Consider the following 22973-nt stretch of genomic DNA (forward strand, 5'->3'; position numbering starts at 1 on the left):
GTTTTAGTCATATGTGTACACTTTAGTACATTTTTGCTTGTGTCGTTTTGCGGTATTTTTCTGCGGCCACACTAGAGCGCCAGTGCGGCCAAAAAGGGAAACTTTGATTGCATTTTTTAATAATATTTTTATAATCTTAGGGCTTATTTAATCAATAATAAAAGGTCGCTGGGTTATAACTAGCTTCGTGCAAGTTTATTTTGTGTTTAAAAGCAAACCTTTGCTATTGTGTGGTAACTACTTTGTAAACTTGAGTAAAATGTGTGTAATTCTTGTCGAATTGAAGTAAAGCAACGCCTTTTAATAAATATAATAAGGCCTCAAACAATTTTATAAACTGGAAGTGTTTATCATTGTTTATGATCATTTTGAACATAAATCATTGAAATTCATAAATTTGGCGCCCCATAATGCTTAACTCGCGACTTTTATTTCTTTCACTAACATTCATTCGATAATACTCGATAAATTTCTGCTTTCCTTAAATTTGAGACACATTAAGGAAATCCTTTGATTCGAAAATACCTTCCAATTCTCGTAATAAAAGAAACAGTATAAATCAGTAATAAACACAGAATTATTTAGAAAGTGCCAGTAAATTCGATTCCTATCGGTAACGTTTATTTGCAGTGCCAACTATCGGTAACGTTCAATTGCAGAAATACGAGCAACATTTGATTGGAATTGCTATTTAAATTTACCAGTTCTCCGCCGCCTAATCCCCATCGGAGTTATCGCCCGGAGAGGGATTTACGGGTCGAATCATCATCCGCGAGCTCTTCGGTTTGTCGGTCCCGCTCCGCCAGTTCATCCAGATAATGGCTGGACTTGCTCTCTGGTGGACACCATGTTCTCCGTTCAGATTGCACTGTGTGCAGCGATCGAACCACCAGCCACCACCGTAATCCTCGGCACAGGTGGAATCCGCCGATATCGCGTGGCTCCTCCGCCGATCGTAAGTGCTGAAATCCATCCGATTGTGCTGCTCCAGAGCATCCGGTAGTGAACCACGGAATTCACCAGCCACCGAAAGCTGATAGTTATAACTCTCGCTGTCCAGCCAGAAGAGTGGATACTCCGCCCAATCCAGCGACTCACCTGCCTCCTGCAGCTCCACTCTCAGCTCATGATCGTCGCGGTAGAGAATCTTGTGCGCGAACTCGTTGCCAAACCAGAAATCTCGGGATAAGTTACCAAAACCCGCGCGATACTCGTCCCAGCTGCGATTGAAGTTTTCGGGCGGATAGAAGGAGCCGCCTCTACTCTGGATCACTGTCCAGGCGGGGCCGTCGGTGGCGAAGGCGCAATAGCGCTCGTGCAAATCACGCTGGACCTCATTGCGCTCCGGAACCAGAAATCTATAGACGCCATCCACCCGGACACCTTCGTCAAGCTCATGGCAATCCGATTTGGCGGGCTGGTAAAAGTCTGGAAAATGTCACCGGGTGAGTCGATGGAACTTGAAGATTGTACACCATAACTTGCCCACTTTCGATTCGTCCTTTTCTTCGGTAAGCTCCTTTAGTGAGGTCTGGTTCAGGGAAGGTTCTTGGCACACTTTAATTGACCATTCTTTGAGCTCCAGCAATTTCGTAGATATTCTTTCTTCCTGGTTCAGTCGCTTTAGCAACAAATTTAGACGATCAGATAGCTCTGCTAGGGGAACTTCTTTGGAGGAGTATCTTCCAGGTGCATGCACATCTGCATCGGAGAGAAACACCACCTTGCTGAGCACGCGATGCAGATTGATCTCCAGTCCCCTTAGCTTGAGTGCCTGCGCAGACAAAGTCTTCCTAATCAAGACCAGCTCCTCCAAGGATTTTAAGCCCACATCAGACTTCCCAATCCGATTCAGAGAGCTCGTGCTTCCCAGAAACCCAGAGCTCCAGGCCAGCAGAAAAAGCAAGGAAAACTTCTTGAAAGCGAGTCAGTATCCTCAAAGTCGCCAGTCCGTTGTCCACCCTTACCATCATTTCGATTCCAAGTGCAATCGCCAACTGGTGAAGTCAGCTAGAGAAACTATTCGACACACATGTTGGCCAGATTCCGCCATCTGGCGATGGTCCCAGCAGATCACTTCTGGCGCTCCATGTGTTGTCTCATTTTTAAGAATATATAATTCTGTATTTTTGCGGTCCTTAGTTAATCTTCACATTTCTGTTGTATTTCTTTTCAAGTTTTAACGAATTAAACTGGATTCTAGCTTTGCGGTGAAACATACGCAGTAGATAGTAAAAACGAAATTAGAATAAACATTTTCACGGACATAGCCGCGCTAGGTTTCCTTATGGTTTTTGTTTGTTTTTGTTTTTTTTTTTTTGTTTTTGTTTTTTGTTTGTTGTATAGTATTAATCGCTACAATTAGCCACTAACGTTAATAAGATAAGAAATGAAAACGCCTAAGCAACTAAAGTACATATACATTCACTTATCGTTCGATCGATTTTCACACACCGCCTTTCGAATTCTGCTCTATACATTTACAGCTGATAAACTTTATAAAATATAAGAAAAACACGGCCCCAACGCCGCCTGATAATTAGTTGCTGGGCTAAACGCTAATGGTTAAGCTTGATCAATTTACAGATAATCGTTTGCTTTAGCTTAGTTGTTATATCGTTTGTGTGCAGGTGCGAATACATTTCAAATCTTCAGCTGACTGCTCTCTTCGGCATTTACACGTTTATGTATGCATATGTTATATATTTAAATGTGTTCGTATATATATATATATTTAGATTAGCTTAATATTTTATCCTTAGCTCACTTCGGCTTGAAGCCCAAGTGGGTTTGTTGTGGTGCCTACTTAACCGACGACCAGTGCTCCAACCGACCGCATCCACCACGTCCACGCGACGTGGTGGGTGCCTTCGATGATTCCTTGATCGTTGGTTAGTGTACAATTATCAGTAACTGCTTAGCTCTATGCGTTTAGCTTGTATTTACATTGTTTCAAGATTTTCGCTTATGCTTCGTATTTGTTGTGTACTCGTGTTTTGCGTATCTGTTTTCTGTTTTTTTTTTTTTGTTGTGGGCTCGTAGAACTAAATAACTTAGACGATTGCTTAGAGTACGCAATGCTGTTGTGAGTGCAAACCAAACCGTTTGAAACAAATTAAAATTGTTCGTCTGCTCCGGCTGATTTGTGGTGTGTGTGTGTGTTGTGGCTTTAAAATTGACAAATCGTTTAAAAGACTTAAATAACAAAAACTTTGGATTTTGGTCTTAGATGCGTCTGCTGCGAACGCCATCGGTCCGTGTCTTCCACTCCGGATCGTTGGGATCGTCGTCCTCGAAGGGATCATCGCCCATTTCCTCCTCTAGCGCCTCCGGATCACCGAGATAGGCATCGATCGTCGAGTCGTACAGTTCATGCTCGACATCTGGGGTCGACGGCTCCTCGTCGTCCAGCGGCGCCAGATGATGCTTGGGATAGTCGTCATCCTCGTCTTCTATCAGCATCACCTCCTCTTCCGGCTCAGAAATTCCACCTTCATTTGCCGCATCGGTTCCGTTCAACTTCGCCGCCGCAGGGTGATCATTAAGCTGGCCATTTAGCTGACCATTTGGCTTAATCTTGCATTTGCTGCTGCGTCGACTGCCGCTGCCTCCTGTGATGATGTTCCCATCACAGTTCGAGGATATCGACTTGCTCTTGGCCCGCTTTGAGATGGTCATTGACCTGGGCGTCGCGTATGTCTCGGCCAACAATCGTTGGTAGACCTCGTCGGAGAGTGGAAAGTTCAAGGGCTCAAAGGGAGATGGCATCACAGTGTAAGACTATACAAAAGAGAAGAGGGTATCAATTAGTCAAATATTCTATACAATCAATTTTTGAACATTCTAGGCAAATTGAAATCAAAATTCGACTTTAGATAGGAAAAAGTAAGAATTTATTGTATATATGAGTTCAAAAAATGTGAAACTTGGACTTCGACTTACCTCCCGCAGATCGGGCGTGGTGCTGCGCCGTTCCAGCTGATCCTTAAGCTTGCTGGACGTTGTCCGACGACGAGCTTGGCGTGCCTGTCCGCCAGTCAGCAGCTCACCGCTTTCGTTAAAAGCGTCCAGTGGGTACGCCAGCGGCGAGGGAATGCTTTCGTTGTCGTGACCAAGGCCGCCTAGATGAGGAGCTGGTGAGGCTGGATCCGGTGTGTTGGCGCCACTGGATTCAGCGCGACTATCGATGCGCCTATTTGCACGGGATCGGGTGCTCCATGGGAACTTAAGGAAAGTCTCGAAGCGGCGTCGCTCCTCGAGAAGAGCTCGCTGATGTCGCATAATAAACGCTTCATCCGAGAGATCTTCGTCGACATGCTGCGGCTCCTCCTCGCTCTCACGGGATTCCAGCTGTAGCTGCACCAACTGCCCATTAGCCTTGGTGACCTCGTTGGAGTTTAGCGTTTCCAGCTTGGGTCGCTTTGGCAGTGGTGATTCTGGTGCTGGCTGAGCAATTCTGTCTTGCTTCTCGGCAGTTTTATCGATCGAATTCTTTGCCAAGTTTCCGTTGAGCTTGGGCTTGACCACCTTTTCCTTTAGCTCGTCTTCTTTTGATTGCGCATCGCGATCCTCTGCAGCCTTAAGTTCATCCTTTTTGGCGTTGCCATTTACCAGTCCATTTTTATTATTATTATTGTTTGTATTATTATTGTTATTGTGCTTGACTGCTTGATTCTCCTTTAAACCATTAACCTTCGGAGGCAGCAGGACCGGCTGCTCTTGAGCAAGATCTTGATCTTGATCTGGTGGTGGTGGTGGCTGTGGTTTAGGTGGCTCCTCTGGCTTTGGTGAGACACAGCCATTGCTCAGTTTGCGCTCCATTGACTCATCTGACGAATGTTTTTCCTTATCATTATCATTGTCTACAATGCGCCACCTGAAAGCAAGGATAGAATAGGTTATTTCAATATATATACACAAAGTACACAGCATGCGCCATATATATATAATAAGGATTTAGCAAACTGAATACTTACTTGGGTATGGGTATTTCCTTGTAGGGAATTATCTCCATTTTCGACTGGGCTAGCATACTGTAGGGTATAACGATGTTATTGATGTCGTAGATGGGACGAACGCGACGCTCAGAGGTTCTGTAAGGAAAACATACATATATATATAACAATCTATCTTATAATATAACAGGACCAACGCGAATCCCCGGGATTAGTTATTGAATCCAAAACATACCTCTCATTTTTATGACTGTGGGAGGGCGAAGAGTTGCGACGACTCCTGCTCTGCTCCCCCCACTGATCGCCGTAACCGTTGAGATGATGATTGTTGATGTTGGTGCCGTGGTGATTCTGCTGCTGCTGTGTGGAATTGCTGCTGCTGCTATTGGTTGCGGATTTGCGTGCCTTCTTAGCGCCGCTCAGTGCCGAGATCGAGGTTGAGGAGGGACTGTGGTGGCGTTGTCGTTGGCGTTGGCGAGAGTCTGGCCACAGCGAGCTGGAACTGCTCGCTCCAGTTGGGTGTTGTGGTTGCCGCTTGCCCCTGGCCGCTGCTGGTGTTGCGTCAAGTCCGTGATTTGGATGCGGAACGGGGACGAAACGGAGACAAGAACGGAATGGCAAAATAAAACAATTGGTGGGGTTTTTCGTTGTTGTTGTTGTTGGTGGTGGTGGTGGTGGTGTTTGTTGATGGTGTTGGTGGAATTTCGTGTTTTGGTTGATCGATGCAAAGAAAAAGAAGAAGAAGAGATGCAAAAGATTGTTGTTGTTTTATGTTAATAACAATTATCGAATTTCGTCATGTTTACAATAATTTACTGTTGGCCACAAGTGGCGTTGTAGTAGGCGTAGTAGAAGAAGAAGTAGTAGCAGTACCAGTACCGTTTCCGCTATCCCCTCCCCCGACGCTACTGCTTCCGTTTCCGCCTGCTCCTCCTGCTGCAACAGCAGCAGCTTTAGCTCCGCTGCCAGCCTCCTTATTTGAGTTGTTGTTGCGCTCCTTGCGTCGTATATAACGCCGCTTCGCCGCATCGCCCGACCGCCGGCTGCCCCCTTGTCCGCCGACTCCGCCTGAGGCTATCGTCTCGCGCTCCGCCTTCCACATGGCCTTGACAATGGCCTTGGGCTGGCTGCGCATGACGCGGTACTGCCAGTCCGGCTGGCGGGCAACGGCCTCCAAGTGAACCGATTGACTGACATCTGGGAAACAACAATGATAGGGATAAGAATATATTCAAAAAGAATTCCATTTTAGTTGTCATCATCCGACTATTTCTCTTCATTTTTGAATCAAATTTAAAGCATACGAAGATTCTAACGTTTTAGTTTCGACTTGTTAAATCTGAGAGTGTTGAATAAAAATTATTTGCAAAGTGTTACTTTTTAATCAATTCAGTTCAAATCGCAAGTGTAGAATAAATAATGTTAATCCATCACAGATGATAAGAAATAATCATGGACGAAAACCAAATGGGTCCACTCAGTGTAACCTCCCACTCACCGCTGGCGAAGCTGAGCACTGGATGGTAGCCAGCATCGAGCAATGCCACCCGGTTTTGCGGCATCATCGTCTCGACCAGATCCCTGGACGCCGTAGGGTCTGTCCTACCCGTGCACAGTGTGCATGGCACCTGCGGCCACTGGCAGCCGCACTTAATGTTGCTGGGGCGTGCGGCTTTCTTGGAAATCGTGTGCATGTTCGTGGTCTGGAAGAGCTTGCGTTTGCGGAACTCGGACAGCACCAATGGCCGTGCCCGACTGCAGAGGTAGTCGGATCCGGGCTCCTCCTTAATGCCATTTGCCGGCGGTGTTAGCGACGGCGAGGTCTTAACTGTGGTCTCCAGCTGGATCTGGCCCTTGGACTGAGTTAGATCCATGTAAAGGTCGCTGTGCTGACGGATTTTCATCTCCAAGTCGGTCAGCTGGGAGCAGAGCCAGGACCAGCGCAGGGCAATGGCTGCACGATCTCTCGAATATCGCCAGACAGCGCGTCGAGTGCTGCAAAGAATCAAATTTCAAGAGCATTAGGAAAGAGAATAAACAATGGTTTAAATGGTAAAACATTGTGTTTGTAAACACGCTAATTAAATACAACTCTAATCAAAGCCTATTACAACTTTTCAATTGCTAAGGACGACCATAAATCATGTTTAAAATGCCTGTCAAAGCAAAACAATTTTGAAGGAAAACAACCGAGCCAACATTAATCGGACAAATTCTATAGCAAAAGAATGATCTTAAAAAGATGACAGAAGCTTTAAACCCCCCACAAAAAAAAAGATGGAAGAAAGTTTGCTTGTAAAATATTCCCGATAACCTAAGTATGTACATAAATATTACGAAGTACTCACATTGGTAGCGAGAGCTGCTGGTTGTTGTTGTAGGTTACCATCTCGTCAGCGGATTCTCCACCAGAACTTGACTCCGTGGCGTCCGAATCAATGGCATTCTGTACTTCTCGAAGCTCCGTGTGCAGCAGGCCAGACACATGGGTGAGTTCATTAGTCACATAGGTGTCGTAGCTGGGCACGATATCATCCGCCCGCGGTGTATTCGAACCCGTTGCGGATCCCGTCGTGCAAGCTGCCTGTCTAGATGTTCCCGCTGCTGACGCAGATGCAGTGGGTGTGCCCCCCGTTGCAACCGAAGCATCAAGTTGATTCTTTCGCGGACGCTTAATAGGCAGCGCAGAGCTGTTGCTGCTGTTGTACCAGCTGGAGGATGGCGCCAGAGTAGCGGAGCTTCCGCTGGCTGAGTGGCAGATTTGCTGATGCTTGGCCGCCGTCGCAATATGCCGGATCACATTGCTCATCTGGCTAGCGGGCAGCGGATTCTTGTTCTGCTCCTCCCAGAAGGATGAGCTCGGACGCCCTGAGACAATCGATAGGACGGTGGCCTCCTGCTCAGTCAGCGTGGAACTTCTCGCAGGAACTGGAGCCTTGTGAGAACTTCGGGCAGACCACTCCATGATACCAACCACCTCCTCGCTCGTGTGACGGCACATCGCTCGCGCCTGGAGCTTGCGCATCCTGCGTAGCAAAAACTCGATCCTGCGCGAGATCACGTGCTGTTGCTGCTCCAACTCAGCATGACTCTCCTGCCAGGGCCGCTGCTCCTGCTTAATGATCACATTCGGCTGGGAATTGTTGCTGCCACTGCAGCTGGGCTTCACGTCCGGCAGATCGACCACATTTTCGGGAGGCGCGGACGGCAATGGCGCTGCCGGTGCTGCCTCTTCCCAAACTTCATCGAAAAACTCGCATATGGTATCCGGATTAACATGGCCGCCGTCGAATGTTTTGAGCGCTTTAAGCACCTCCTCGATATCCTGATCCTCTAGAACAGCACCAGCTGCTCCGTCTTTGAGAAAATTGATGGAACTGGTTGTGCTTTGCGGCGTCATCTGTTGAATTGGCTGCTGCTGTGTTCGCGCCGGCTGCGGAGAATCAAGATGGGCACTTGGTGGCGCCTGTGGCCTGGTGGGCATGTTTGGCGCCTCCTGCACGGGTACCGGAACAGAAGGTGGTGCCACATGCTCCTCAGGCATTCCAGTGGCATTCCCATCTAGCTGGCTGAGACGCTCTAAAAAAGTGGGCGAGGAAAATTTTGAGTCAAGACTATTTATTTGGAGTGATTCCTTAGACCCACCTTCTATATTATCTATTTCTATCTTGGACACCTCATCCACTGCACTTAAGGATAAAGCGCTGCCAGCACTCCCTGAACTTGTGGCCACTGCCAGCACCGAGGCAGGCGGAACCGGCTCTTTCCCCAGACTCACATCGGGTAGGGTTTTCCTCAGGCAAATCTCCGCGGATATGGTCTCCTCAAAGTTGATGGTTAGATCCGCCAGCAGCTGAGCGGTGGAGTTGTCCTTGGGCGTGGAGCTGTTGTCGGCGGAGGTGCTGTTGCCGGCGGAGGTACTGTTGCTGTTGTTATTGTTGTGCTCCACGGCAGAGGTGGAGGCTACAGCGGCATCCGTTGAGGGATTTGGTGAAGTGATGCTGTGTGGAGTCGGGGCTGTGCTCAGCCCCATTGGTTCATTGCTGGCTTTAGCGTTGCCCGACTTTCGCTTGTTATTGATTGCTAGCGAGGACCGCTGCTGTTGTAGATGCGGGGAAGCGGTCACTGAGGCCGCTGCCGCCGATGAGCGGGTAATCCGCGTGGTGGCCGTGGCCGGCGTGGGCGTTGCCGGCTTCTTGACCAAGCCAACTGCACCTCCAACTCCTCCGCTTTCCGAGGAGCTGCGGGCCGAGGGCGAGGCGGTGCTGGTTAGCTTCTCCTTGGGACTTAGTGGCTCGGCTGTGAGCGCTGGGGCCATCGTTCTGATGCTAATGCGTTGGCCGGCTGCTGCGGCATTTGGTTCGCTCGACTCCGAAGGCGTCTCTTTATGCTAATCCTGTCGAGAATTTTCCAAAGACGTGCTATTATTTCGGAAATTCAGCGTTAGGACAACAAAATAAAGGCACACTATATGGTCTTATGCCCCGTTAGACTACTACGTTATCTTATAAAGGAACAATATTGGCGTATTTATTTTTTATCTCGTTTGAACCGCCCGCCTGCTTAGGATTTCAAAAATTGGAATGGTTTTTTTTTTGTCTTTTCCGGCGTGTTATGTACATATGCTACATATACGTACACGCACACACACACACACACACACACACAGCATCGCTTTGGCCAACAAGAGAGCCCATGAGTGCGAGAGAGAGGTCAGAACGCGCGCTATTGCACACCATGATGCGCAATAAAAAAAACTGTATAGAACACACACACATAAACACATGCACGGACTGACAGACTACTTTACATACTGACGAAATCATTGCGGTTACTTTCGAAAATCACAATTTTCCAAGATTGTGCATCTTCTGCTGCCGGGAAAATTCCGCCCATGCCACCACGTTTTTATGTAATTCCGTTTATTGAGTTTTTTTCACTACAATTAGCCTAGGCAAACGGAAACTCGCGCCTTTACACACACACACAAACATTCTAGCACACACACACGTGCAACTGTATGCGCCACTATATTCAGTTATTTACACAATCGCATTTATTGTATTCCACATGTCTCGATCAATTCTGCAGTATAAATCAGTTAAATGTGCTTTTTGTCCCATCTATATTTGCCCAGATTCCAGCGAAAGGGCAGTGGAAAAAGGTTTTCAGCGCGAAAGTACTTGTACTCACTAACACATGCAAGCAAGCACACACCGACAGCAGGCAGGGCAGCACGCAAGAATTTGTAAATTGCTTTAAAATTAAGTAGTATTTTTTCGTTATACGCACAATTAGGCCGTTCCGAAAAATTGCCCGTCGCACAATTAGCAAATATTTTTTGCGCACACAATGGCGTGACTCGCACTGTTGGGAATTACGGTTCTCGCTTCACGGACTTTTTTCCTCATTTATTTTTTTCATCGCTTAGACTGCTCTGCTACGCTTTTGGCAAAACGACGTGTATCGAAGCTGTACTCGTTTCTGTGCCAGACCAAAGTGCGCTGCCGTCCAGCCGGTTGTCTCGCTCTTACACGTGCGCCGCCTATGGCGGTGGCTCGGCCCACTGTTGAGTGTGCGAGCGAGATGACCAGTGTCTTTGGCAGGGAGCTGCAAACTATCGGCTGTGTTAGTCGATATATCGAGTAGATACTGGAGTTGTGCGCTCATTCAACTATCGATAATCGGGATAGTTTTCTTTCTTATTTTAAATAATTTACTATTTATTTATTATTATTTGTTATTGTACTATAGTACTGGGTTAATTTTTGCGAAACGTAATATTTCTTATGTTAATAATATCAAATGTTATCGAGTCAGTCGATAGCGATGCAGATATGGCAGCTTACGCACTTTGCAGCCCTGGTACTTTATTTTGATTTAGTTTCGGAAATGCATGGATTATTTTATAAATATTTATAAAATACGAGCTAACGAGCTAATAATTCGTTTTTAACGTTTTATTTCGAAAGAAGTGGACGTATAGTCTTTGATTTCCTGGATTGGCGAAAATTCAGCCTTTGTGATCTTAGCGTTGGGAATTGTGTTGTTCTGCAGCCAATTTTTCCTTAAAATTAGTGGGCGATGGTTAAATGATTGAATTTATGGAGTTCGGCGGTACCTACATTTCCGTTAACTTTATCAGAGGAGCCTCCAGGTGTCCCTTGACGGTTCCATCCCGGGTATTCATGCACCAGCCCCTAACTTCCAATCTTTTAGCCTTATCCGCCGTGTGCTAAGCCAAAAATGTACACAAGTTAATTGTTGATTCCCAGATATATATAGGCCTCCCAGTACTTACTTTGCGGAAGAACACACCTGCAAAAGTTAATATGTTGCTTAACATGCCGAATCAGAAAAATGCATTGCATACCTTGCACTCGTCCAAAGATCTCGAAATCGCAGGCGAACATCTGCTTGGCAACAGCAGATCCTGCCATAACGTGGTCCTGATCAGGTTCCTGATGCCCTTCCGAGCTATTAACGCTTAAATTTTTAAATAGAGCTAGCAACAGTAGAGTTGTGACAACCAAAATAGTATTTTTATCAAATAGTGACATGACACATAACCAGGGCGACCACGCAAAACCAGGGTCGTTTAGTAGAAAATACCATGATATCAGTATTTAGATAGTACACACACCTTTTATGAGCAACAATAAACTGTAGGTCATCAAGCTCATCTCTAGCTGATGTTTACCGTTGCTTTTCAACGCAGGACGCGATTGCCAAAATTTGCAAAGGTTTAGGTAAACTAAACAAAACTTTTGTAATGCACAATATATATTTATTTCTTTTATTAATTAGTTGCGCTAATACAACTGCTCTGCTGGCAAAATGACGGGCGCCAAGAAAAGATCCGGAGCAGCGTTAGTGGATGCGGTTCAATCGAAAGCGCCAAAATCAAGTACAGTTGCCCAAGAAAAAAACAGTCAAATTCCAACTGTATGGAAAACGGATCAAGTAAAAACTCAAATGTTCGGAAGATCAAATGAAAAGCCATCCAAAAAAAGAACTCCGCTAGTGGCTCCTAGAGTTCAGCAATCAAAAACTGAAGCGCAAACATCTCAGGCTATGGAAAAAACCCAGGAAGACCAAACTTTCGCTACCACCGTGAAGATTTCAAAAACAAGTCTAAAAACTTCTCCCAAAAACGACGGAGAATTATCGGCAGATATTCAGAAGTTGTCGCCCCATACGGGAATAATAATTCATAGCTTTATAAAGCAGTACAACGACTCGCTCAAGAATCTCAAGAAGAAAGACTTGGTGGTCAGCAAGAAAATGAGAGCCATCGCCATGGACTCGTTGAAGAAAAAATCGGAAAATATCACATTGAAGGAAAAGTAAGACCTTTCAGTTTTATTACAATTTCTGCCTGCAGTGAGCTTATTCTTTCAGGTTGACAAATATGGAACTGGAGCTGGCCCAACTGAAAACGGATCTCCTCGAGCAGCAGGAGAAGAACGCAGAGAACATCCAGAAGTACATGGAAATTAACAAAAAGTACACCAACTGCGAGCAACACTACGACAAGGAGTTGGAAATCATAAAAGCCTGTGTTGAGAAGAAAAATTCAGAGCTCCGAGATGCTCAATCCCGCATTTCCTTGCAGGCCCAAGAGGTGAAGTTTTAATATATGTTTATAGATTTATATATCAACATGTGTATCTCGCTTTGCAGCTGAATAATATGAAACAAACGAATCGTGAGTTAGCTGGAGCATTCAAGGGTTATAAAACGGATTTGGAAGAGGCAGAAAAGGCCAAAACTATGATTATACAGGAACTTACCGGTCTCAAAGAGATGCACGAAGACCTACAGCTTCAATTTGAAAATGTGTCTGCACAAAAGGAAAATTGCGAGGTGTGTTACTCTGGCTTTCCTTGTATTAGGTTATAAGATTATTGACATTATGTTCTCCTCCACAGGCAAGCATTTTACAATTAAGCAGCGACTTAAATGCAAAGTTGCTTACCTGCGCCGAGCTTGAAGACCGCATTGAGCAGCTACCAATAGAGGCCAACAAAGCTTTGTCAAAACTGCAAAGTGATTTAGAAGCCAGTGAATTGCAGTTCGTGGAGCAGCAACGATTGACTGATCAGGCAACGAAGGAACTCGAACTTGTTCGCAATGAGATAAATACGTTAAAGACGCTCATTGAGGAAAAGGAAAGAAGACATGTTGCCCTAAGTGATGAACTAACTCAAATGACGGAGAGATTGAGCGAGCTGGCTGATATCAACGAAAGTTATCTCAATGAGCTGACTGAAACAAAGTTGAAGCACACCCAGGAAATAAAAGAGCAAGCAGATACCTACGAGGTTGGTCTAAAAAATAATAAATTTATATTTTATTCCATCTTGATTATTTATTCTGCTTGACAGATTGTTGTTCAAGAGTTAAAAGAGAGCTTGAACAAAGCTTCAGTTGATTTTACTCAGCTAAAATGCAACAGTGAGAAACTACACACAGAAACCCTTCTGCAGGTCTCCCAACTTCAGGAAAAACTTACAGAAATGGTGTCCCATCGCAGCAATCAGGAGGAGCTAGTGAAGCGTCTTGATAATGAACTTCAAGAAAAAACTCACAGTTTTGAAGAAGAACTCAAAAGACAACAGGAGCAGCTAGCTAATCAAATGCAGATGAAGGCCACTGAAGTTGAGAGCGAAAATAAGCGCAACGCTGTTCAAATACAAAAACTCAAATCTGAACTCGAAGAAAGGAATAAAGCTTTTAAGGCTCAACAAGACAAATTGGAATTTTTGATTAGTGATCTTGATAAGCTTAAGAACGCTATTATCAATCTTCAGGCTGAAAAGATGGAAATCGAGAGTGAATTATCCACGGCCAAAGTTAAATTTAGCGAGGAATTACAGTCCCAGAAAGATAGCTTAATGGTAAGACTTATTTATTCTTGTTCATTGATCTATATTCTACCAAATAATTAATTATTTCCATATAGAAAAAGGTATCCGAATTGGAGCTTGAAATTAAAAGAAAGGAAACCGAATTGATTGAACTTGAGCGTGAAAAGAACGTAAGTCTATCATCACACGAATAATATATTATGTTATATATTTTAATTTGCCCAACAGAATGAAATGGCCGTGCTGCAATTTAAAATGAATCGAATTAACTGCGTGATCGACCAACCAGTGACCACAATTAAACAGCTAAAAGATTCCAAAGGGCCAACCAAAACTGAGAGCATTCCTACTAAGGTGCAACCGGAAAGTACAGACGGATTTTCAGGCACTGCCAAGAAGCGTAATGCTCGTCGTCAAAAAATTACCACATATTCCTCCGACTTTGATAGCGGTGATGATATGCCAGTGAGTATTTGTTAATTGAAGCTATAATTGAAATTAAATTGTTCAACTTTTATTACAGATCGTGGGCAACTCTTTAAACGGCAAACGTGTCAAATTATGTACGCCCATCAAGCCACAAAATAATATTGATTTGTTCGACATGTTGAAGAATTCTAAATAACTAAGCAGCAGTACAACGAACGTACAGACAACATTATAAATTCTTACTCTTTGTTTTTAGTAAAATGAAAGAATATTGAGTTTAGAAATTCATTCAAAACTTTAAATATCATTTTAACATCTGTACTTCTTTGAAAACTTGTCTGAAACTGGCAAGTTATTTTTAAGAACATGATTTCTTTATGTTATTTAATACCAATTTGTAACTTATTGTTAACTGAACTATCTTATCCAAATAGATCCCATCTATTTGATTATAGTAAAAACATAACAGGTTCTTTGCTGAAACAATTTAATTAATAACACACTTTTGTCCTCACTTCTTTAAAGGACACCAAACAGATTTTGAAATCATACCAAAAGTAAAAACTGGTAAAAACAAAACGTAAAATGATCGATACTAAACTATGTTTTGATGATATTTATCAGGTGGTCAACGTCAGCAGCATTAACGACTCCATCCGCCTGAATTCCAGATTCCTCCATTGCCTTCCTGGTGCCACTGCCCACGGCAATCAGCTTGCGATCCTTGAGCGAAACGTTGTAGTTCCCAAAAAACTCCAATGAGCTGCGGACACTGGAGGGTCCGAAGAACACAATCGTTTCCATTCGCTTGAATTTGAGTGCGTGCCGCATCTGATTGACGAAATCCGGATGCGACCGACTCTCGTACACTTCGCAAGCATCCACCCGGAATCCCTGGGCGACCAAACGGAGGCGCAGTGTCTGACCCACGCCATTGCCGCAGGGCATGAGCAGTGGCAGATCCCTCTTGGGTCCGAAGGTCTCCACGATCAGATCGCACAGATTGTTGGCATTCACGGCATGATCGCCCAGAGTCGGAAGATTCTGGAATGTTATCCAGGCGGCGCTGTGCGTGTTCTTGCCTAGGGAATAATTGTGCAACGCCCGCCAGCAGCTAGGAAGTGCTGTCTTCCCTAGTGCCTCGTTTACAGCTTGGACACAGCGCGGGGACGCAAAGATAATGCCGGCATATTTGTGCGGCACCAGCAACTTGGCTTGCAATTGCTTCAGATTCTTGAACACAAAATGCGAGGGAGTAATAAAGATGGGATCCAGGTTATGCCTGCGCAAAGCCGAACCATAGAAATCATCGGAGGACGGAACCTTCAGCAGAATAACCGGTTGCTTGTTGCGATCTCCCATGGTTCTAACTAAATTTTGTTGGACTTAACTTGAGAATGGACAATTTGATATTTGTGTGCTTGTGTTTGATAGATTGTTCGAATAGAAAGGGAATGGAATAGATAATGCCTGAGAATTATTGCCGCGCCTATCGAGAGTCGGGTTTTAAAAATAGTTTATAAAATTGAAGCCAACAAGTAAATTAGGTGACCAAAATCCAACCAAACACGAGTGCAGCTTTGAAAAAACTTCTCAATACTTTCGGGAATGTTATCACAAGCATTTGCATCGCAATCATTTATAATTTTGTACATTTATATGGAAAAACAAGTGAGTTGAGGACACTAACCGAGCAATAGTAAAAGTAGAAAGTACAACAATTAATCTTAAATCCGTTTACACAGCTCCCATCTGGAGAATGGGTGTAAATAGCTTGTAGGCCTTCTCGACGAACTGCACGGCAGATAGCATCTCGGAAAAGAATGTGCTGACCCGGCCTTTCGATTCCTCCGTTTCTGACTTACCGCTCAGAACGGCGGCGAAGCGGTGGCTAAGTCCCTGAAGGTGTCCATTGAACTGCTGGCAGAGATTGACGACGCCGTCCACTTCGTTGGCGGTGCTGTGATGTGGCTTCACCAGCAAAAGCTCGGCGATCTTGTGCAGCTTACACATCTCGAGGGCGCAGGCTTCGCTCAGCGCGTGGATGCTCTTGGCATAGGCTTGCTCCAGATCGGCGGCAGTTGCTTCCTCCGAGGTCAACCAGCTGAGGGACTGCGTCCAGTGACTGCACAAAAGATTTGAGTTTATGGTATGTTCAAATACCTTCAATTTGCGACTACTCACTTGGCTATGTCGTCGAACTGAATGCCCAGCTCGGCGTCCTTGATCGTGGCCGCCAGTCGCTCGCTCAGTTCCTCCGCCTCGTAGTCACCTTCACTCTCCACATCCAGATCCTCCAGTTCGAGCAGTTCCTTCACCTCGTTTATCGTTTCCTGCAACTCTGCAAGGGCATTACCACTAACCGCATCGAGTAGGGTGTCCAGTTTGAGGCGCGACTCTTTGGAGAGGATCTCCAGGGCCTCGAAGTGCACCAGGCCGCAGTAATTTTCGAAAAGGACTTCGAAACGCAGCTGCGCCTTTTGCCTTTTCAGCTGCATCTGTTGCAGGGATTGCTCCATTTGATCGGCATCCTTCTTCGCCTCCAGCAACACGGCACTCAGATTGGGCGGGTTGGCCTCCAGACCCAGCAGTTTCCGCTTGTTCATCAGCTTGGGATCGTTGTCCTGCAGGATGGTCATGGTCTTCTTGCCAATGCCCTCGAGTGTATCCAGTCCGGTGTTGAGGACCTTGGAGCCCAGATTGGTAACAAAATCCAAGCCAAAGGCGGCCGAAGATTCTTTTTCATCGTCGACATGTTCCTCTGGCGGCGCCTTAGCAGCCTTTTCCGCCTTTTCAGCCACATTGATTCGAGCCAGTTCCTCGGGATCGGGCACTCCGATGATCTGATTAAGCCCCTGGTTGACTTGGGTGGTTATCGTGCCCAATCCCTCCGTGGCGGTGCTCAGCACGGAGCTCAGCTTACCGCCCCACAGACCCCAGGACGAGGATGTGGCGGATGTTGTTGCTGGAGCAGAAATTCTGGGAGTTTCCAGCTTTTCCTGATTTTCCACCGTTTCTTTTGCGTCGTTTCTGCTCGGGACTTTCTCCTCTGGCTGCTTCTCCTTCTCCACGTGAACGAACTTGTCATCGTCATCGCCCCAATCGTCCCAGTTGTCGTCCTCGTCACTTTGGGCCCAGTCGTTACCGCCGTCCTCATCTTTTTTTGGATTTTTCGCCATTATTTGTTTATTTTTGCTCCACGTAGATTTTTAGGATTTGAGCCAAGGCTGCCAACTCATTGCGGACATAACAGCTGCTACTTGCCATGCTGCCAACTCGCTGCACTGTTAGAATTGGCGCGCAAATTTGAATATTATATTTGAATATAATTGTTTTTAACACTGTGCTTAAGAAATGTTTTTTTTTGATTTGAATTAAATGCATGATTGAATTAATTAAATTAATGATATTTAGTAGTAATATATCAAGTTCGTAATTATGAATGCCATTAATATATATTTGAACATCTAAAAAAATAATTATAAATCAGTTTTTGGGTGGAATTTAGGTATGGGTGTGGGAAGGAAAGGTCAGTTAGGACTTAAAAGGACCTGGGAGAGTCTAGGATTGACCTCGGATGAGTCAAGAAATCGGGAACGCTAAGTACATATATACTGAACAACTTAAGTTAATCCTTAATTTCATCAAAGCGTGTGCTATTTTTTTAAGCAGAATCGCCCGAGTTCTGCTTTATGTCAAAGTGCTTTTGGCGAACTTTCCGGCTTGCCGACATTGTCCCAATTCTAACTGGGCTCATAAATTAGAAAATCTCACCAGCACGTATACAAATGCTCGTTCTTCAGGCCAGAAACCGAAAAGTTTTGCAAGCTAAGCTAACCAGCATATAAATTTGACAGCCACGCTGCAGCAACGCAAAATTAACAAGCCAACACCATTTTCCCCCCCCACACACACACACACGCACACCCACCTTTTCCATAAACAAAGAAAAGAAGGAATTTTCATAAACTTGCAGCACAATTTCAGGCAGCCGCTGCCACAGACTTTTCCCGAATGAAGCAACCACACGAATATTTCGTCAAGCCGGCAAATTTATCTTACGCAGAAACGGGAAGATAGCTGCTTGAGCTCCATATCCTTCTCCATCTCTTCGGTGATATGAGTAATTTTTTAATTAAAATCCCTAAAAAAGGTAGTTTCCCCAAACCCAAAACCGCTAAAATGTCAGTTAAGAACAAAAACATCTACGTTTGCCTCAGTCTCTTACGGCCAACTTGGCTTAAAGTGGCCCACTCAAGCAACCTTCCTTTCCTTGGGGCCAGTAATTGCATGTTCTGTGTCTTGTCTGGCCAAAAATTAAATGTAAATTTGCAAGCAGATAGGTTTACATGTGTGGCAGTCGAGACAAGTGTGTATTGTCAGTTTCTGGCTAAGTTGAAGGGGATATTATGGGTCAGGATAATAAGTTAAAGTACTAATCAGAGTGCACTTTATGCTGTCTCTCCATATCAATAAGCATAATTTTTAATTTGTTGACAATGAAGGCTTTTAGATGTATTAATTAGTGTTTTTAAACCACTATACTTTACCTCTATGCCACACTCCACATAAAGCTTATGGCTTTGCACTTTGATCTTGTCCTTGCCAGCATCCTTTTGGTTAAAACATTTACCCTAGCTGAAGTACAAAAAAGTATCTTTGAAAACCCATGGTGCAAACCAAAATACACCCACACAATGTATTGGCAACACAGTATTAGACTAGAAAATTGGTTTTAACTATCGGGCAAACAAGAGGAAAGTGGGCCAGGTTGTCTGGAGCAGCCGCAGTTGACAATATTGATGAGGCTGCTTCTCCCATCATCCTTGGCTGTCATCTTCGCCATGGCACTAATATCTGGAGAGGAGCTACTATGTTGTGCCACCCATTCACATTTTTGCCAGGACAACAATGTTATTGATACCTCCGCCGAAACCCCGGACAAACAAGAGAACCCTTTTGGCCAAGTTCCCTCGAGCATATTGTCTCAGTGTCTGCTCCTCGGTGTCTCTTCAAATTTATTCCCATCGACTTCATGTCTCTTTGTGAAGAGCTTGCCGATGACAATAAACCAAACTTCCAGATGTTTATTAACATGTTTCTCTGTCAATATATCTACATACACATATATTGGCCCATCTATAAATATACGCACAAGTCGGTATATGTTTGGGATGGTGATGGAATCCGGACCCGGAACACATATCTGGCCTACGAGTATCGCTTTACAAGTGGAAAAATTCCTTTAGGCCAAAGTGTGCATTAAGAAGATTGTTTTACTATTGTTGTAAGACACCCAAAACGTACACATTTATCTATACTTATAAATACCAACACAGCCACGCAGATACTTTAACTACCTGAATGCTGAATGCACTGAGAGAAAAAGAGGCAGTGAAGGAGTATATTTTTAAGACTATCCCTGCTACGTTTATCCAAAAACTAAAGTTCATGGGATCTTAATTTTTAATATTTATTTAAATCACTGAAACAAACAAGCTGTTCATTTTTTGCAGTGTACCTGCACGAAACTTGCCCACAGGCGAATGCTTCTTGTTCTGCTCGTCCTTCGACCTGCTTCCTGTCAGTTTTCCCATCTTCTCCTTCGCCATCTAGAACAGCTTCCTTGCCGTTGTCATTCCACTCAACAAAAGGATTCAAATTTCATTAAATCTCATACAAAAGTATCAAAATGCCATTGTTGTCATGGCACTCACACCCACACACACACACTCGCACACTTCGAAGACTGCATTTGCCAGGACCTTCACGCACACACCGAAGGCGATGGGGAGTGGAAGGCTTGACGTCTTTAGCTTTCACTTTGGGCCTTTCATTCGATTTACGTTTGAAGTTACCCCATATGATGTGCCCATGTTCCACATGGGATGGGGATGGGACTGTTTGCACTGTTTGCCAAGTGGGCGTGTCCTGATCGCTATCACTTGTAATGGAAAACTTAATAGACAGTCGTCGAAAATAAACTGCCGAAGGACTTTTCAGGACCCGACACTCGGCAGCAAAACGTTAATCGCAGCAATTGCACTCGCAATTGATTGCCATCCCTTGTTTAGATAATCCCCAACGAAATCGGACACTATTGCCAATACGGCGATGTATGATCTGCTTAAATTGGTTTGCTGAGAAATCACACCTGCCGAAAGGTATTAATATGTATTTACTGGGGGCACTAAGCTTCTTACTTTCAGTCGACTCGTTCCCAGTTCGTGGAAATAGTGTGAACATAGTCGATTAAGTTAATTATATATAAACGTCGACGTGCAATTCAAAGGTCGCAATTAAGTTGCTCAAGTCTTTTGAAACATCTCATATCTTGTTCTAAGTAGTTATTAGAATGTATTAGGCTATAAAATAATATAGAGCGATTTGGTTTTTGGCATATTGTGGTTATATCCCCTATTGAAAGCCAAAAACCTAATCGCCTCAAAAAACCAACATGCCTCCTTATCGTTAGAACTTTTTTGCTTAAAGGAAAACTTTTCAAATTGCTTTCGCATTAAAAATCACTAAAATGCGTTTCCGCTTCGTTGCAACTAGCTCGTTATGTCGCACACTGTACGTACCACATGCACATATCTATACACACTTTGTGTTTGGCTCACTTCAAGTGTCATTAAGTTTTCGGTGATCGCCCATGTCCTTGATATTCGTTTTCTTTCGGTTTTCGTCAACTCGTCAAGATTTGGCCTTACAAAAGTTCAACTGACCTACTCTGCCGCCCACTTCCGTCACTGCTTGTGTGGGCGTGGCCGTTCGGATTAAACATTTATATGTGTTCATATGTCGAGTTAGGCAGAAGCCACAGGATGATAGTCGAAACTTGGCCACAAATAAAATTGCTGTAAACAATGTGGGCGAACCGAACATATTTTCATAAGCTCTCGCAAAACCGCAAATCATTGGGCAGTTCTGCTGGAGCTAAGACCAGATAACTGACCACTGAAATATTACACATACGCCAGGTGAGCCCCATCAAACGGAGGCAATTTATACTCTAAGGAATTGCAAGTTCAATGTTTTGAAATTTAGTTAAATTTAACGCATTTTGGTATTTAATGGGATAAGATTAATATACATATATGTACTTCTTTGCCTTTTGGAAGTTAATGTATTAAGATTTACTTAAGAACATGGAATGGATTCATAGTTTTCTTTCCTCCCCCTTCGGAATTGTTCTTCAATATTTCGTCGTCGGACAATCATTACTGCCTTGAATCGCATAAGAAATCACGTTCCACGCGGTTTGCAAATGTCAACGAGAAGAACAGAATGATGCCACGCATGCCACTAATGAGGCTCGTTAGCGTGGTCATCCAACGGTCTCCCCTTTGGACCATCCTTCCACCACCACTCCCACATCCCATTCACATCCATGTCCATGTCCACCCACGTTGGCTCACTCGACGGGTAATGTATGCAACAAGCCGAATTGTACAAAGTACGAGTACCAGCCAAATCGATAAAGTAATTTGGCCATAGCCAACCCAAACCCAACCCCAACCCCAACCCCAACCCAACGCAACCCCAACCCAACCGACTTCCCCTTTCCCATCTCGCGAACATTTGGCCACATAATTTTGTTTGGCAGAGCAGCACGTAGCCGATGACTGAGTGACTGGGACGACTGGGTGGCCCGAGGAGCTGCTCCTGCTCCAGCTCCTGCTACGGATTCGTACTCTGATTCCGATTCGGATGGGTTCGCCTAATTGCAGCACCATCTTGCGGTTATGCGTTCTACGTGCGTTTGTCGCACGTCTGGCTAATTAAAATTGCATTTTTCGTACGCTTCGCACAGGTTATTGATATGCTCCATGTGGATTCGTATATATCCGTATATATCCGTATATATGTATGCACCAGTTGGCCATCGTTAACTGGGTGCTTGTAAGTGCCAGCCATTTGGTTTGGATGGAGTAGAGCAAACTAAAGGATGTGATTGCAATGATAGGTATTAGTATTATTACAATCATAAAATGAAAGGAATTTAAGGAACTAGATATTTTTTTAAAAGTGTACAGATTGTTCATCCAAAAACCTTAACTCTTTGTTTCGAAAACCCCACCTGAGCAATATCAGTTTTCGCCATTCAACTTTTTGGGTGATGGTACTGACCCCGCTGGCATGCGTGTATCCTTTCATCCATCTGCATAAAATCAATCAATCGCACACCGGATTGCTTAAGAGGGTCATAGACCTACGACGACGACATTCCCGATAGGCCTAATTAATTGATTGAGGATGTCTTCGGCCGGCTTTGGTTTCGGCCACCTCCGTGTTCGCTTTGTTGTCGGGGTCACAGTTGCAACTGTCATAATATTGACTCATTGCCGTTGTAATTAATGGTGTTAAGACTCGCACGCCATTTTAATGCAATCGAATTGACAGGCGGCATCCGATTCGCGTTTACTGCACCTCTTGCCACCCCCCGCTTTCCATCAAGGGGTGGCCATCGTCTGGGGGATATTGATTTCAATTATAATGATGTAACACAATGGTCGCCGGTCCCCCGTTGACCGCCATTTTGGTCTTTCCTTACCCTTAACCCCGTTGACCCGGAGGCGAGTTAACTAATTGTTAACCTCGTGGTTTGTGTTTCGAATATTAAATAGAAAACCAGTCAGTTTCCCGCAGGAAACTCCAGCAGTCATTAATTGAACGGCAGGGCAGTAAATTCTTGTGGCTGAAATATCGAAATATT

At 44.6% G+C, this 22973-nt stretch overlaps 6 protein-coding genes across 17 annotated transcripts; 1 reads left to right on the top strand and 5 right to left on the bottom strand.

The window, feature by feature from the left end:
• Nucleotides 1–580: 580 nt before the first annotated feature.
• LOC6606208 (techylectin-5A) lies at nt 581–1973 on the bottom strand. Its single transcript, XM_032722767.1, has 3 exons — nt 1968–1973; nt 1486–1915; nt 581–1428 (listed from the first exon to the last, which is right to left on the bottom strand). Exons 1-3 carry the CDS (start codon nt 1971–1973, stop codon nt 716–718), a joined length of 1149 nt encoding a protein of 382 aa, XP_032578658.1. The 3' UTR covers nt 581–715.
• On the top strand, nt 1365–14745 carry LOC6606211 (intracellular protein transport protein USO1). 2 transcript variants are annotated; one of them, XM_032723245.1, is made up of 9 exons: nt 1365–1445; nt 11763–12301; nt 12357–12579; nt 12639–12821; nt 12887–13279; nt 13343–13855; nt 13921–13995; nt 14054–14290; nt 14349–14745. In XM_032723245.1, the coding sequence occupies exons 2-9, from the start codon at nt 11793–11795 to the stop codon at nt 14448–14450; spliced, it is 2235 nt and encodes a 744-aa protein (XP_032579136.1). In that variant the 5' UTR covers nt 1365–1445; nt 11763–11792; the 3' UTR covers nt 14451–14745. The 2 variants fall into 2 exon arrangements, with proteins under 2 accessions (XP_032579136.1, XP_002031019.1); XM_002030983.2 differs by lacking the exon at nt 1365–1445 and adding an exon at nt 11601–11704.
• On the bottom strand, nt 2127–10434 carry LOC6606209. Of its 11 annotated transcripts, none has more exons than XM_032723234.1 (9): nt 10248–10434; nt 8601–9351; nt 7304–8534; nt 6454–6950; nt 5772–6152; nt 5191–5506; nt 4977–5093; nt 3943–4876; nt 3226–3780 (listed from the first exon to the last, which is right to left on the bottom strand). In XM_032723234.1, exons 2-9 carry the CDS (start codon nt 9271–9273, stop codon nt 3226–3228), a joined length of 4704 nt encoding a protein of 1567 aa, XP_032579125.1. In that variant the 5' UTR covers nt 9274–9351; nt 10248–10434. The 11 variants fall into 11 exon arrangements, with proteins under 11 accessions (XP_002031017.1, XP_032579125.1, XP_032579126.1 ...); XM_032723235.1 differs by lacking the exon at nt 10248–10434 and adding an exon at nt 10149–10231; XM_032723236.1 differs by lacking the exon at nt 10248–10434 and adding an exon at nt 10002–10019.
• LOC6606210 (acylphosphatase-2) lies at nt 10901–11515 on the bottom strand. The gene is made up of 4 exons (XM_002030982.2): nt 11329–11515; nt 11257–11273; nt 11081–11190; nt 10901–11022 (listed from the first exon to the last, which is right to left on the bottom strand). Exons 1-4 carry the CDS (start codon nt 11513–11515, stop codon nt 10908–10910), a joined length of 429 nt encoding a protein of 142 aa, XP_002031018.2. The 3' UTR covers nt 10901–10907.
• On the bottom strand, nt 14725–15787 carry LOC6606212 (uroporphyrinogen-III synthase). Its single transcript, XM_002030984.2, has one exon. It carries the CDS (start codon nt 15614–15616, stop codon nt 14855–14857), a length of 762 nt encoding a protein of 253 aa, XP_002031020.1. The 5' UTR covers nt 15617–15787; the 3' UTR covers nt 14725–14854.
• A 76-nt stretch (nt 15788–15863) lies between these two features.
• Nucleotides 15864–17495, bottom strand: LOC6606213 (protein FAM114A2). Its single transcript, XM_002030985.2, has 2 exons — nt 16439–17495; nt 15864–16379 (listed from the first exon to the last, which is right to left on the bottom strand). The coding sequence occupies exons 1-2, from the start codon at nt 17431–17433 to the stop codon at nt 15992–15994; spliced, it is 1383 nt and encodes a 460-aa protein (XP_002031021.2). The 5' UTR covers nt 17434–17495; the 3' UTR covers nt 15864–15991.
• Nucleotides 17496–22973: the final 5478 nt, after the last annotated feature.

This window comes from Drosophila sechellia, chromosome 3R, assembly GCF_004382195.2.
Source record: "Drosophila sechellia strain sech25 chromosome 3R, ASM438219v1, whole genome shotgun sequence".
Lineage (NCBI taxonomy): Eukaryota > Metazoa > Arthropoda > Insecta > Diptera > Drosophilidae > Drosophila > Drosophila sechellia.

Coding starts and splice junctions, on each gene's coding strand:
- LOC6606213 (XM_002030985.2), bottom strand. CDS start 17,433: ATGGCGAAAAATCCAAAAAAAGATGAGGACGGCGGTAACGACTGGGCC. Junction 16,380..16,438: donor CAGTTCGACGACATAGCCAA/GTGAGTAGTCGC, acceptor TCTTTTGTGCAG/TCACTGGACGCAGTCCCTCA.
- LOC6606211 (XM_032723245.1), top strand. CDS start 11,793: ATGACGGGCGCCAAGAAAAGATCCGGAGCAGCGTTAGTGGATGCGGTT. Junction 12,580..12,638: donor TTTCCTTGCAGGCCCAAGAG/GTGAAGTTTTAA, acceptor CTCGCTTTGCAG/CTGAATAATATGAAACAAAC. Junction 12,822..12,886: donor CACAAAAGGAAAATTGCGAG/GTGTGTTACTCT, acceptor TCTCCTCCACAG/GCAAGCATTTTACAATTAAG.
- LOC6606212 (XM_002030984.2), bottom strand. CDS start 15,616: ATGGGAGATCGCAACAAGCAACCGGTTATTCTGCTGAAGGTTCCGTCC.
- LOC6606210 (XM_002030982.2), bottom strand. CDS start 11,515: ATGTCACTATTTGATAAAAATACTATTTTGGTTGTCACAACTCTACTG. Junction 11,023..11,080: donor CTGATAAAGTTAACGGAAAT/GTAGGTACCGCC, acceptor ACTAATTTTAAG/GAAAAATTGGCTGCAGAACA.
- LOC6606208 (XM_032722767.1), bottom strand. Junction 1,429..1,485: donor AAAGGACGAATCGAAAGTGG/GCAAGTTATGGT, acceptor GACATTTTCCAG/ACTTTTACCAGCCCGCCAAA.
- LOC6606209 (XM_002030981.2), bottom strand. CDS start 9,273: ATGGCCCCAGCGCTCACAGCCGAGCCACTAAGTCCCAAGGAGAAGCTA. Junction 5,094..5,190: donor CACAGTCATAAAAATGAGAG/GTATGTTTTGGA, acceptor TTTTCCTTACAG/AACCTCTGAGCGTCGCGTTC. Junction 4,877..4,976: donor AAGGAAATACCCATACCCAA/GTAAGTATTCAG, acceptor CCTTGCTTTCAG/GTGGCGCATTGTAGACAATG.